Source organism: Pygocentrus nattereri, chromosome 20, assembly GCF_015220715.1.
Source record: "Pygocentrus nattereri isolate fPygNat1 chromosome 20, fPygNat1.pri, whole genome shotgun sequence".
In the NCBI taxonomy this organism is placed as follows: Eukaryota; Metazoa; Chordata; class Actinopteri; order Characiformes; family Serrasalmidae; genus Pygocentrus; species Pygocentrus nattereri.
The window spans coordinates 4,348,654-4,364,350 of record NC_051230.1 but is presented as its reverse complement, the minus strand read 5'-3'; the positions used below and the strand labels follow the sequence as shown (position 1 = coordinate 4,364,350).

Sequence of the window (15,697 nt, the reverse complement as noted above, 5' to 3'; positions counted from 1 at the left end):
CCAGTACTTTCCTTTGGCCAAAATCACAATTTAATGATTATTCAGCAGTTAGGACCCCCATGGACCCTCACAGAGCAGGTACTATTTGGGTGGAGGGTCATTCTCAGCACTACAGTAACACTGACATGGTGGTGGTGTGTTAGTGTGCGTTGCGCTGGTCTGAGTGGATCAGACACAGCAGTGCTGCTGGAGTTTTTAAACACCTCAGTGTCGCTGCTGGACTGAGAAGAGTCCACCAACCAAAAATATCCAGCCGGGAGCGTCCTGTGACCACTGATGAAGGACTAGAGGATGACCAACACAAACTGTGCAGCAGCAGATGAGCTGTCGTCTCTGACTTTACATCTACAAGGTGGACCGACAAGGTAGGAGCGTCTAATAGAGTGGACTGTGTTTAAAAACTCCAGTGGCACTGCTGTCTGATCCACTCGGACCAGCACAACACCCACTAACACACCATCTGTGTCAGTGTTACTGCAGTGCTGAGAATGACCCACCACCCAAATAGCACCTGCTCTGTGAGGGTCCATGGGGGTCCTGACCACTGAAGAACAGGGTAACAGAGTATCAGAGAAACAGATGGACTACAGTCTGTAACTGTAGAACTACAGAGTGCAGCTATACAGTAAGTGGAGCTGATAAAGTGGACAGTGAGCGTAGAAACGAGGAGGTGGTCATGTAAACAGTAATGGTGTGTTAAAATGTGCAGAAGTGTGTTTTGTGTAGAGGATGTGTTCACTTCCTATATATCACACATGTCCACAATCAGCCTGGCAGAGTGACATTTGTGCTTCTCAGTGTCTTGTTGCTCATCATATTGAGTCTCAACCCGTTGTGCTTTTCCATTTTTTCCATTTCTTCTTGGGGTTTGTTTTAAAATGATTTATTTATTTCATTCATCTGAAAATCATGTGTGAACGGTGTGTGAACATTTCGTGGTGATGGAACGAAGGAATGACCCAAAATTGCTTTGAGCAGCACATTCAGAACCATCCAGTGTGTGATCCGTTTTAAATATTCGCTGTGGTCAGAACATGCCAGTTCAGGGTCCCTGTGCTTTCCTCTCTGTTGATAGACAGACAGAACTCGAATGATGTCGTTATTGCAGTCCAAACCCACGAAACCTACACAGCCTGTTCATTCTCTCCTCTCTTTCTCAGCCCTCCTTTTTCACCTCTTTTACATTTATAACCACACATTGAAGTTGTGGTGTAGCGCTGTGTACACTGGTGCAGGACCTTTTTAATAGGACTGATGTCATTTAAGCTCTGGGTTTTTGTGTGTTATGATTTTTTGGGGAAAATTTAAGACCTAAAGTGTGTACTTGTATGTATATCGCTGCTGTCGGAAGAAAACCTCGTATATCCATTTTTGTCTTTTTTTCAGTTTTTTGACATAATTTGGAAATGCCTGTTACCCTTTACATTGTGTGTACATTTCATGATGAATGGACCCAAAGAAATGACCCAGAATGGCTTGGGAAAAAGTCTCGTTCCATTAACTTACATTAAAAGTAAGAGAGGTTTTTTCCATCTCCTGTAAAGTTACCATTTTGGAGATACAAGGCTTTCTTCTGACAACAGCGATATACACTATATTGCCAAAAGTTTTCACTCACCCATCCAAATCATTGAGTTCAGGTGTTCTAGTCACTTCCGTGACCACAGGTGTATAAAGCAGAGCCCCTCGGCCTGCAGACTGCTTCTACAGACATTAGTGAAAGAATGGGTCGCTCTCAGGAGCTCAGTGAATTCCAGCGTGGTACCGTGATCGGACGCCACCTGTGCAGCAAGTCCAGTCGTGAAATTTCCTCACTACTAAATATTCCACAGTCCACTGTCAGTGGGATTATAACAAAGTGGAAGCGATTGGGAACGACAGCAACTCAGCCACGAAGTGGACATGTTCTCTGGAGTGACCAATCACGCTTCTCCGTCTGGAAATCCAATGGATGAGTCTGGGTTGCCAGGAGACGGTACTTGTCTGACTGCATTGTGCCGAGTGTAAAGTTTGGTGGAGGGGGGATCATGTTGTGTTTCAGGAGTTGGGCTCGGCCCCTTAGTTCCAGTGAAAGGAACTCTTAAAGCTCCAGCACCAAGAGATTTTGGACAATTTCATGCTCCCAACTTTGTGGGGACAGTTTGGGGACGGCCCCTTCCTGTTCCAACATGACTGAGCACCAGTACACAAAGCAGGTCCATAAAGACGTGGATGAGCCAGTTTGGTGTGGAAGAACTTGACTGACCTGCACAGAGTCCTGACTTCAACCCCATAGAAAACCTTTGGGATGAATTAGAGCGGAGACTGTGAGCCAGGCCTTGTTGTCCAACATCAGTGTCTGACCTCACAAATGCGCTTCTGGAAGAACGGTCAGAAATTCCCATAAACACACTCCTAACCCTTGTGGAAAGCCTTCCCAGAAGAGTTGAAGCTGTTATAGCTGCAAAGGGTGAGCCGCCATCATATTAAACCCTATGGATTAAGAATGGGATGTCACTCAAGTTCATATGCGAGTGAAGCCAGACAAGCGAATACTTTTGGCAATATAGTGTGTGTATGTATTTGTATATCAGAAACTGAAAAACAACGAAAATGTATATGCGATATATATTGATAGACATGAATGACTGTATTGTTTATTTTAATAACTTGGCCTGCTTTCTGTATCTTTATGCTTCCTTTGTGTCGGTGTGTACCAGTAAGCTCAGTATAGAGTCAACCTGAGGAGACCAGTGCTCGATTTGAATGGCCACAAACATAAACTATATGTCCAGAAGTTTGGAGACATCAGCGTTTCTTCTGAAGTGAAGGCTATAAATAGTGAGTCTGTCCCTCTTTGCTGCGGTAACAGCCTCTAGTCTTCTGGGAAGGCTTAACACTAGATGTTGAACATTGAAATATTGGGGTGGTCAGTTCTGTATCACTCCGGCTCATCCCAAAGGTATTGGATGGAGCTCCATCTCTCCACAGAACACAGTTCCATTCCTCCACAGCCCAGTGCTGGGGGGCTTTATACCCCTCTAGCCCACAATTGCCATTGAGCACTGTGACCTTAGTTTCAGGTGCAGCTGCTCCAGCGTGTCAGTCAGTCCATTAGCGTCACGTTAAATTCAGCGATTTTAAGAGGTGTCTGGATGCTTTTGGGACATGTACCGTCTTTTGGATGTGATTTGTGAGAAATGAGTGTTGGTCAATTTTTAGAAAGCAGTGCTGCCCACAAATCACAGTGACCATTCTATGGAGCACCACTAGAGGGGGCTAAAACACTGCTCTTGCACTCCAGAACTGACTTAAGTGACCATTTTCCTTCTGACACTGAAAGGGAGTTTTGCAGCTGGTGCTTTCGGAAGCATCTCTAAGGCCATGTGTCCAGAACATGAGCTGTAAAATATGTCAATGCATCTTGACCTGCGCTACAGTCCTGTTCAAAAGTTTGGAATCAGTATAAACAACAACTCGACAACAATAAAAGTATCAGCTGAATTTGGTATTTGAGTTTTGTGCAGGTTAAGTGTCCTAGAAGACGTGTCCAGGATGATGAACCAAGCTGTAGAAGATCCTTAAATGACGGCAATAGCTGAAGGACTTTGAGGAGGCCGATATCTTCACAACAACATACTGTAAACCCTAATAATTACAGTATGTATTAAAGCAGTAGAACATGAGAGGGAGTGTGTTATTGCAAATAACATCATATCTGTGATTTGGTCACAGGCATGAGCTGAAGGCTAGTACAGTAGATCGCCACAAACGCAGTAGGACACAAAATCAAGGATTTCACTGCTTTCACTGCTCCGCGGTCACTCTTCTTCAGAATCGGACCAAATGGGCTGCAGGTCACACATTATCCTATAGAAGTTAACTGATGTGTTCATTTTCTATTTTTGTTTGTCCTAAAGAAGAAAATCTGTACCGCTTACCTGCAGCGAGTCGTTACTTGGGAACCAATGAACCAAGTGTTAATTCACAGTGTATAAAAACAATATAACAATTTATTAAAATATAGATTAAAACATCTAAAAGGCCTTGTGGTGTTTAGTGTAATATACACTGTAGTAGTGAATTATTATTGGGTAGAAAGTATAGAAACAAATTATAACAAGTGATTCCAAACTTTTGAATGATGGTTCAACGACTCCTTTTCGTAAAAAAGACGGTTCTACGAGGGTTCCTTAGTTAAGACTGTAGTTCTGTGTAGAACCTTGGACAATTTCAAAGAGCTATTCGCATGCTTGCACGGTGAAACGGTTCCTCAGGTTGATGGGGGACGCCTTGTCCGTGGTTCTGTCCAGCACCGTTTTGTAAAAGGCTCTTCTACATGTTCTATATAGGACCCCCTTTTCAAAAAGGGTTCTAGATAGAACCATATCCAGCACTGTCCTTTTAATGTGAAGACCCTTTCCACAGTGCTGAGAAGCCTTTAAGCGTGCAAATAGTTCTTTGAGTGTTCGTGGTTCTGCCTAGAACCGTTATCTTTACTAAAGAACCCTCGAAGAACCATTTTTTTTGTAAGAGTGTGGATTTGTGAAGGACATCAATAGCACAGTTGCGTCCCCCTGTTACGGTTAGCTGCAGCGGGAGTCGTTACTTGGGAACCCGTGAACAAGCTGTTCTATTTACAGTGTATAACTTATTAATACACAATAAAACACCTAAAGTAAAGTTTATGTAATAAACATAGTATAAATGATTGTATAGAAAGTAGCACACATTATAGCGAGTGTTTCCAAACTTTTGATTGGTAGTCTATTTAGAACCACAAGCACTCAAAGGGCCATTTACATGCTTAGATGGCTCACCGGTTCTTCAGACTGATGGAGGATGTCTTGTCTGTGGCTCCTGTATAGCACCTTTTTGAAAAGGGTTCTTCTGACTCTTTAAGCTCGACTTTAACGATAGCAGAACCCGTTTTGGTGCTGTATAGAACCATATTCAGCACTCTCCTTTCATCCATAGAACCGTTTCACCATGCAGAGAACCCTTTAAGCGTGCAAATGGCTCGTGTGTTCGTAGTCCTCCGCTGTTCATAGTTACTGAAGAACCCTGGAAGCACCTTCTTAGAGTGTACAGCAGGTTTTGAAGCTGGGTTCTATAGAGTACCAAAAGTAGTTCTTTGATGGTCACAGTGTCAAGCGTGTAACAACAGCAGAACCCTATTTGATTCTATATAGAACCAGATACATTTCCATCAATCTGAAGAAAACGTTCCACCATGCTTTTTTTTTTTTTACATGCTAAAACCGGTTCTTTGAGTGTTCATGGTTCCACCACTGTCTTTACTAAAGAACCCTTGAAGAACCACCTTTTTAAGAGTGTGGATTTGTTTACCTCTGTGAAAGATGACATTTAATAGCACAGTTGCATCCCTCTGTTTGAGATTATTATTATTATTATTATTATTATTATTATTATTGATACAGCCGTCCTGTCTGTGCTTTTCCTGCTGCTGTGAGTTCAGTACCATGTCTGTTTGTACGCAGCCAATAAAAAGCAAAGCTGGACACGTTTGGATGTTTCTTCTTCCTTTATTTTGAACTTCCTTTTTTTTTATTCACTGTTTATATGCAGCGTCATTGACTGCCATTCATTCGGCTGCTGGAGAAGCTCTTGCATGTATCTAGCTTTGCGTTTGGAGGTGGAGGAGATCTCGTAAGCTTTGGAATGAAGTGTGAATGATGAGGGATGATGATCGGTTAATTGCCGTAGCTTCTGATACTAAAGTCTGTCATATTGTGGAAGTAGGTTAGTTCGAATGAAAGTGCAGCAGTGTATCATCCTCTGCCTCTGCCTCTGCCTCTCTCTCTCTCTTTTCTCTCCTTGTATAGAGAAGGCGCCTTGACTTCGCCGCAGACTTCCTCATTGCACGTAAAGAAGGGCTTTTTGACCGAGGTGTGCTGCCTTAGACGACGCACTCGAGCTGGTCTGAAGAAGCCGTACCTGAGCTAGAGGCAGAGGAGCCAGAGGAACCGGGCTAGATAGGCCAGGCCGGCAGAAAGGAGAGGCAGAGAGGGGGAGAGAGAGGAGGGGAGAAGCAAGAAAGAACTTGTTCAGAGAGGTAGGAGGAGGAAAGAAAAGCAAGAACGAACAAGAGAGAGAGAGAAAAGATCCGTGAAGGAAGTGAGGAAGTGAGGTAGACAGAATGAGAGAGAGGCTACGCTGAGGGGCTACCGTGAGGAAAATGTACTGTACACATGTGTGAGAGTGTGTTTGGGTGAGCGAGAGAGCATGTGTGTGTGTGGTTAGATACAGAGTGACCTTCTCCTCATTAGAAGAAATGTCTCTGAAGCTGCCTCGCAACTGGGACTTCACCACCCTCCGCAGTGAGACTGCCAGGATAGGTGAGTCGGTGTGTGTGTGTGTGTGTGTGTGTGTGTGTGTGTGTAGGTGCTGAACCGTGGGCCGTGCTGTGTGTGCTGTTGGCTTTTGGCTTCCTTGGTCAGTTGTGTGTGTGTGTGTGTGTGTGTGTGTGTGTGTGTGTGTGTGTGTGTGTGTGTGTGTTTGCCCGCAACTGAGACCACCTTTCACTTTTAAGTGAAGGATCATGAGAATCAAAGGTGCAACCAACTACTGAGACTGAACTCCTGAACACCTTGGAGGTGTGAATTCTGGTTCTCTGCCAACATGAAGAACCAATTATTCCTTTTTCAGAACATGGAATATATGAAACAATTCAGTCTAAAAATGACGGTTCTTTGGGGGTTCTTTACTATTAAAATGCCATTGCATAGACAGAACCCTTTGCATGTTTAAAGCGTTCTTTGCATCATTAAATGGTTCTTCAGATGGAGAAAATGCTGTAGATGGTTCTGTATAGAACCTTCCCCAAATGGGTTCTATATAGCACCAAAAAATGCTCTTCTGTAGTTCCAATGTCAAACCTGTAACAATAGGGGAACCCTTTTTGGTGCTATCAAAAAGGTTCTTTATAGAACCTTCTGCAAACCGCAGGACTGATTATCCGTTCTGTAGCGAGGGTTATTTGACACTCTTAAAAAAGAGGGTTCTTCAAGGGTCAGATGCTCCTACATAGAGCCATGAACGCTCAAAGAACCCTTTGCATGATTAAATGGTTCTTGCCATGGTGAAAAGGTTCTTCAGATTGATGGAGAATGGGTGGTATATAGCACCAAAAAGGGTTCCGCTGTGGTTACCAGTACAAGCTTGTTGTGATAGAAGAACCCTTTTCAAAAAGGTTCTATACAGAACCATATAAAACACACTCAATCTGAAGAACCTTTTCACAATGCAGATAATCCTTTAAACTTGCAAAGGGTTCTTTGGTTCTATGTAGAACTGCAAACACTCACTTTCTTTACTAAGAACCTTAAACAACCATCAGTTTTAAGTATGTTGAATAAGGAAGGAGAAAGTCGAAGATAAAAGGACTTCAAAGTGGTTAAAAAAGGTTAAAGAGAAAAAATGTTTCCTAACAACCGAGACGTGGTCGACCCACCAAAACTGCCCCATCAGATAAACAGACTTTAAAGCTCTCATCTCTGAGAGAGAGAGGAGGAAATCAAGCTGCTTCAGATCTGAGAACATCCACAGGTGTTTCTGTCCATCCTTCCACTGCGAGAAGACCACTCAGCGCTGTGGGTCTGAAAGGACGTGTAGCTGATCGAGAAGAACCTCACTGAGAAAAGGAGACGGACACATCAAACAAAGAAGCTGGACGATGGACTGACCGCCCCAGAGTCCAGACCTCAGCACCACTGAATGGGTTTGATCACTTCAGGAAATCAACCAGCTTCTAAGGCTGAGCTTTGGAGGTGTTTCTGCAGGTTCTTTGAGGAGCTGGTAGAACGGAAGGTGGAATAAAGGTAAATTTAGTTGTTGATGCTCTGAAGTGAAGGGTGGTCTCTCTTGCACGGTGCTGCATATATCGTGTCATGCTGCCTGACTGACAGCTGTCTGGAGGAAGGATGGTCCAGATGTGCTCTGGGTTTGCTCTGTGCTGTGGCTCTGCTGTCCAGCTGTGCCGCCCACTAGCCCAACTTTTTTTCGGCCTAATCTCTGTCTGCTTCATATGTAGTGTGTGGCATGTAGTGTGTGGTTTACCATTGACGGTAATTAGCGTTCATATTCCTGACAAAAGATTCATTCATATTAGAAAAGTTGCTTCTATTAGAAGTGCATGGAAATGCATTATAATTCCCAAATGCGTTGACATTATTATCTGCATTGAGTGCTGCAGATGTGGCGGATAGAGCTGCAGTTGAAAAATACTGCAGTGTTCATTTAATCTCTTAATATGCCAGACTTAATACATACTACTGCTTATTGTCCGGTAACTACAGGCACTTCAGTGCAAATGAATGGGCTTTTCTTAGGTTATAGAGCTGTAATGAAACTCTGGGCCCACCAGCAGGCCCATGGCTTGGTATAGGGGGTAATCTGGAGGTGGTTATTCGACTGCATAAGTTATGTAATAACCGATGATGATACTAATCCATATAGTATTTTTTTTGTGGTCAAAATAAAGTTCTTGGGCTAATTTCAGATGTAGAAATATTGTGTATTGTGCATGTTTTTTTAATAACTAATTCAAAATGATCCAAAAGAATCACCTCAGACTGGACTGTGGTGAAATTTGAGACTTTATGATTTTTTTTTAAATCGAGTCATAAAGATAATTGTAGTTGAATTACATCAAGATATGCATCCCTGCAACTTTTAGCGCACGTCAGTTGTGCATGCGTCTGTACGCAGAGGTTCAAATTGTGTTTTGTTGATTTTCTAAGTTAAAATAAGCGACAAAATCTACAGAGAACGTACTTCTGCACAGTTTAATGCACACTTACTGTTAATTTGTGGAGGAAAGACACCCAATGTGGCCGGTGTAAACGTTATGGTATATTTAACATTTTAAACTCAGCAAATAAACAGAAACTAGAAATTAAAATCAGCAGAAAATGCAATATATATATATATATATATATATATATATATATATATATATATATATATAAGTAATGTAATTTGACAGGGGTGCTCAGACTTTTGCATATGACCCTAAGGGCTCATCAAAGTGCGCAGAAGGCTCCAAAGTTCAGTCTTAGAAGTTGGTTTAGCAGTTTTTTTTTTTTTTTAACGGTTCAGCATTTTTTCGTCTTTGTTTGACTTGCTTATCAGGTTAAATGAAAACAGCTTCTTTGCTTTATGATGGGAGATATTAGCAGCTGCTTTAGTGGTTCTGCCACGCTGTCCCGCTAAATAAGGCCCTCTCTGACCCTCTGCTTGCGTGCGGCAGCATCTCATCACTCTCATCCTGCGTTCCCCTACCGCTTCTGAAAGCATCTTTCTTCAGACTGTAGATGCACAGCCTTCAAACAGGCACCTGACCGCACTTTGACTGGGTCACTGACGGCGGCAGAGAGTCAATTAGTCAAAGAACTCCACCAAAAGCAGAAATCGTTTTATCGTTGGTTCATGTTGAGACTTTGTCGTCTGCTGTGTGTTCTGTGAAAGCTTCTCCCTTTGCTGGACGGTGCATATTTCAGGGTTTGTGTGAACTGCAAGAGGAACCACTGGCTGATAACTTTGTCACTTTCTGCTGCATATAAAGGGGAATTCCACCATTATTATTTTGAGATGTAAGCGAAGTCACTCAGAGAGGCCAAACGGATTGTTGAAGAGAAACTGGCAGACTCATGTCTCTTTACAGTGGTGGTGATGGGAACCAGGGGTCACCACGTCTACAACCCAAATATAGCCATTTTATTTACTCTCCAAAATATCTGCCTTTTGAGTGTTTATGTCTGAATGTTGGTTATGGTAAAATAGTGGAAAAAAAGAATATATATATATATACACACACATATATACAACATGTTCCCTCAGAACACCCACAACTATAAACTGATTGTAAAAGTAATTTGGATTAAATTGGGGGAAAAAAAAACAACCTCCTGAAAAACAACCTCCTGAAAAACAACCTCCTGAAAAACAACCTCCTGAAACATACAACAGTGTCTCAGTCATCAGGCAGTGAATTCAGAACCATAACCATAGGAACTTTCTGTGAAGGAGCTTTTAGAGGTGGACGTCTGGTTCCTATCACCACCACTGTGAACAATTCTGGCTCTCAAAGTTTCACATCAGACTTTGTTTACATCTTAACCATTTATTTCATGAGGAATTGTGAGAAATATCTGGAGTTCCCCTTCACATAGACTGAGCTGTAGCTGTTTCCAGTTTTACAGACATAAGAAAGACGTGTACTTAGAAATGTCTTGCGTGGAAATTTGCCCCCAGATTTCACTTGGTATTTATATAGTAACTGTTTCTGCTACAAAGCACCAGTAGTTTCAGATTTTAATTAGACAGTTGTGGGCTTGACTGTGATTTATGTTTTACTCAAGTTTAAGTACTTGTGTGTTTCTTACATTGTTGGTAGGTGTATTTTTATATATTATATCACTGTTGTTGGACGTTTTTTTCAGTTCTTTTCAGTTTTTGACATAATTTGAAAAAACCTGTTGCTCTTTACATTGTGTGTAAATTTCATGATGAATGGACAAAAAGAAACGACCCAGAATGACTTGGGGAAAACTTCTGGTTCCATTGACTTACATTACAGGGAAAGACATTTTTTTCTTCTCCTGTAAAGCTACCATTTTACAGATTTTTCTTTTGGAAGGCTTTATTCCAACAACAGCTATATATATATATATATATATATATATATATATATATATATATATATATATATATATATATATATAACATTGTTATTATATAAAATAATTATATATTATGTATTATATTACATATTGTCTATTTCCTCTTATATATTATATTATAAAGTCTGAGACCGTACCATTTGTTTAATTCCCAGTCAGAGTACAAGTTATTCGTTTTTCAGTGTCCAAGCAAAGCAGAAAGCACATATTTAACAGCAAAGTACACCGAAGCCGTCAGAGTTCATCCTTAGAAGTTGGATTGCTGTGCTCCGCTTCTCAAGAAATCTTAGACACATTCAGTGATATTGAGGTCCAGACTCAGTTGTTCTAACAACACCAGCAGCTTCTTTGTTTGATTTGCAAATGTTGTTCTGTTGTGTCTGTTTCCTTTTCTCAGTCAGGGCTTCTTGAGAGCTTGTGGTTTTGCATGTGGTCGTCAGGGGTCCCAGTTTCTCTGAAGCTTTTCATTGTTTTTTTCCACTTATTTTTGACTTTTTCCGTCATTGTGCCTCATGAAAAATCAATGTGTACATCTTGTGATCATGTTGACTGGAGGTTAAATACATAGAGGGTGGTCTCTGACTTTTGCACGGTGCTGTATAGTGAGATATTTACTAATTTGTGCGTCTGTAATGCAGAAGCAGTGATCTGGAATGGGTAAAGAAGAAACAGTGTGTAACATAAGCGCACATACACACTCAAAAACAAGAGCGTTCTGATTTCCTCTGTGTGTGTGGTGTGTGTTTCAGAGGCCTCGCAGGAAGCTGACGAAACACACTCGCAGCAAACTGTGAAAACACCCAGCGACGCTTTGCTGTCAGTTTAGCTGGCTAGTGGTTACATGCCACTGCTTTGGGAAAGACCTGCTGCTTCCTACACGGGGCTGTAGTTCACAGCAGTTAATGTACAGCCTCCATATGACCGTTTCTGACCATATGATTCATGTATATTTTTGCGCTGGTTGTTTAAAAGCAGCACTGACGTAATGGAGTATTGGATAGTATATAGAGGGCTGAGTTGCCAGTTACTTCCACCCACCTTACACCTTCACCTGATAGAAACACCTTATGTGTGGGTGAACTAAGAAGGTTTACTAGCTCATCTTTTCACCCCACACCCATCTAGCAATGGAAGGGGACGTCCATAGGAGAGCTGACCAGACGTTACATGCGTAGTGGACCGTTCTCAGTGCAGCATGGCTACTGAGCGGACATTTAAAGGAATAATTTGCCAAAAAATCAGATTTAAACAATTTTCCACTTACCCCAGATCCCATGTGTCAAACACGGGCCTGAGACACCGTCCTGTTCAGCCCATAAAATTATTTTTATTTTCTCTTCTTCTAAGCCTGCTACACCCTGAGGTGCACTATAGTCCCCATCATGCATTGTAATATGGTGTGTGTTCTGTTTTCCCTCATACAACAATCTGGGGACCAGCGGTTAAACAACAAGAAAAGATGCCTGGTGTTTAAAAGGCAGTGGTGGACAGTAACTCAGTAAATGTAATTAGTTTCTGTACTTAAGTACTTTTTGGTGTATCTGTACTGAAGTTTCTCCACTTCTTATTTTCACTCCACTTTCAGAGTCTAATATCCGACTTTTTCCTTTCACTCCACTACATTTCAGAGTCTAATATCCGACTTTTTCCTCCTACATTTTGAGAAATCTGTCGTTCCTTTTGGTTTCTGTGTGTATAAAAACGTAACATGTCAAAACGAAAGAAGCGCAAAGCCAGAGCACCAATCAGGGTCCAGCGGTCACTTTGTTTAGAGCTGGTTTTGACCTGTTGGTCATACCGACCCAGTGCAGCACGCGGTTCAACGTCAGCGCAGCAGCGTAAAACTTTGGGAGAGTCTGTTCAACATAAATGATGAACTAACCTAACTTTGTGTAAATAGAGCTCAATATAGAAATATGTCCACATATGCAGTCGAGACTGACGCGGCTTTTTTCTGAATTTCTACAAACACCGTTTCATTTTATAGTAAATGAGTTTGGGCTGGTTTATGTTTATGAACAGACGCCTACAGATCAACATAGTAAAGGAGCTCATCTGTGATCCTGAGTTTAAAGCCAGTTTTTATTCAACTTAAACTTGGAACTAAGTTGTAAATAAATCTGAAACTGAAACTTTGCTTGTGTGTAAAAAGTGATTTCAGAGCCACTCGGTTCTCCCTGATGGAAACTGTTTACCTTCAGTGTTTTGTGCTTCTGATCATTTTAATAGACGTCAGCGTCACTAATTAATGACGTTCTATTAAAAGACTGGTTTACCAAGAGAGACGCTGGAGGACTTTCACCTGAAATGAGTTCATGAAGCCAGTCTGGTTATAAAAATGATAACAGGACCAGATCAGAGCCAGAATTACTCTTTTAGTACTTTTACTTTATACTTAAGTACATTTGAAGGTAAATACTTTAGTACTTTTACTCAAGTGGAGGTCTAAATGGAGGAACTTCTACTTTTACTGGAGGAATATTTTATCTTGGGTGTCTCTGCTTTAACTCAAGTCCATGGTTTGTGAACTTCGTCCACCACTGATCATAGGCAGTTTTAAAAACTACCTAATAGTTTTTGAATGTTATATTTTATATGGTATATTTTGAATAGAGAATGGTCCATTCAGGCTATGGCAAAATATTAAGTAAAAATTAAATAAACACAGCTGTTGCGCGGATCTGCTGAGGTTTTTTAACATGATCCTTTTAGTGGTTTAGTTTGACCCCCCTGCCCTAGATGTTATCAGTGAGGCAAAACACATTTGGAATCCAAATTTGGCTTCTGTAGTTCTAACTGGAGGCTAACGTTGCTAACAAGCACTAACACTCAGTAGTCACCCACATAGCCTAAACCTTTTCTCACCAAACCTTCCCTCAACCCACTCGAACTGCGTCCAGGTCTTCTTTAAGGGCGTACAGACTCGTCATTGTGGTTTGGAGCATAGTGTGACATACTGGGAACTGTGAAAATGAACAAAACTGTGGGCAGCTTTAGGAATTTATTATGTAACGTGGTGGATAATCATACTCCAGTGTGCTTTGTGAAGGGTGGTGATGTAACCCACTATACTACACAAACCGCTACGAAATTATGAAGAGGAAAAAAATGAGCGACAGTCTGTAATTTTACACCTGCAGCGTCCACCTATATGGTAGGCGTTTCCGATAAAGTGGCCACTCTATATAGGCTGCAATAATCAGAAGCTGTAAGAATCTAAACACCTTCTGAGGCCAAAGTTGTAGCAGTCAGACATATGGGGTATACAACACACTTAAAAATGATGATTCATCAAGGGTTCTTTAGTAGAAAAGGGTTCTATATAGAACCATGAACACTCAAAGAACCATTTGCCTGATTAAAGGGTTCCTTGCACAGTGTAAGGGTTCTTCAGATTGATGGAGAATGGTTTTCCTATATAGCACCAAAAGGACTCTTCTATTGTAACTACCTTGTATTGTAACAATAGCAGAACCCCTTCTTGGTCCTGCATAGAACTAAAAAGGGTTCTTCGATTGTAACAAGCATAAAAAAAAAGGTTCTTCTGTTGTTACGATGTTAGGCTTGTTACAATAGAAGATGCATATTAAAGGGTTCTTTTCATGATGAAAGGATTCTTCTATTGTAACAAGCCTAACGTCACAATAGAAAACCCCCTTTTCAAAAGGCTCTATGTGGAACTATCTAGAGCACTTTCTCCAACAATCTGAACAACCATTTACAATGCAAAGAACCCTTTAATCATGGAAAGAGTTCTTTGAGTGTTCATGGGTCTTTTCTTCTGTTCTAAAGAACTCTTGAGGATCATTTTTAATTGTGTAGATTATGAATAATCTAGTAGATAAAAAGGACCAAACAATAAAATCTTTAGTCCCATATTGTTATGTGTGAGTATGTGTGGGGCTCAGTGTGGGTGTTATGTATATTTATTCAACAGTTAGTTTTGGCCACGCGAGCTGATTGGTTGAGAAGCGTTCTAGCTGTGCTGTTATTTCACCATAACATCAGTTTTTTTCACAAACACGATCACTCCGCTGAGACACCGTTGCTAGGCAACGACTTTGACAGCTGTAGGAGACGCTCGAGCCATTTGAACGTTTTTACTTCTTACTTTGCCACAAACAGAAAACGGACGCTGTTAAGATCACATCTGACCGACAGCCGATTTGGTCCGACTCTGAAGATGAGACGACACTAAATTCCCAAACTGTCGTCACTGAGCAGCTTTTCAGTCGGCAGCTGTGACAGAAGAACCTAAACAACCTGGAATCAACCAGAAATGAACCCAACACCATTCGCCAAACTAAACGGGCTGTAAGAAGCTTTACAGACCGGCTGGAACAAAACAACATTAACACTGATCTGGACAAACTGACCAAACTGAGCTGAACCTGGTATTGGCTCAGTTTTATGGCTCAGTCTGATTTGGTCCGACTCTGAAGATCAGACCCCACGTCTGGCGAATGGTGTTGGGTTCATTTCTGGCTGATTCCAGGTTGTTTAGGTTCTTCTGTCTCAGCTGCCGACTGAAAAGCTGCTCAGTGGTGACGACAGTTTGGGAATTTAGTGTAAGGAGCTGGAGAACGAACTGCCGGCTGAGCAGCGAGTGGGCGGAGCTCGTTACTCTGACGTAGCAACAAACTTCTCGTTAAGGAGCTATAATTAGGAGGAAGGACCTGAACATTAAAACATATTAAACGCCGCATTCACGGCCAGTTTATTCATTTCTTACTGTATTTATTTAACTGTGGTATAAAGTATGAACTGTTGCTCAGTCTGTCTGTGAGGATCCGAATGCTGTGGTACCTTCTTCCAGATGCCGTGAGGGGGCTGTGGGGTCAATTGTGTGGTGTAAATGTCCATTATGGACGGAAGTGAGCCAGTCAGCTGGCCTCATGTCGGGACCATCCCCTTCAACCCCAGGCCTCCAGCGCAATATTATGAGTAATGAAATAATCTTGGTAGCACTTTACTGTAGGGTACAGTTCATAAGGCTACATGACATCAACATAATG

The 15,697-nt window shown here is 41.6% G+C and overlaps 1 protein-coding gene across 3 annotated transcripts in view; it reads left to right on the top strand.

Moving 5' to 3' along the window:
- The first annotated feature begins 5,559 nt into the window (after positions 1-5,559).
- arhgap25 (Rho GTPase activating protein 25) overlaps positions 5,560-15,697 on the top strand; it is a 35,417-nt gene continuing 25,279 nt past the window's right edge. Inside the window, exons 1-2 of one of the 3 annotated variants that reach the window (XM_017723874.2) lie at positions 5,560-5,649; positions 5,826-6,338. In XM_017723874.2, the coding sequence (XP_017579363.1) occupies positions 6,275-6,338 (64 nt within the window). In that variant the 5' untranslated portion in view covers positions 5,560-5,649; positions 5,826-6,274. Of the gene's footprint in view, positions 6,339-7,727; positions 7,821-15,697 lie in introns of those variants that run through there. The other 2 variants (XM_017723873.2, XM_017723875.2) reach the window with 2 other exon arrangements.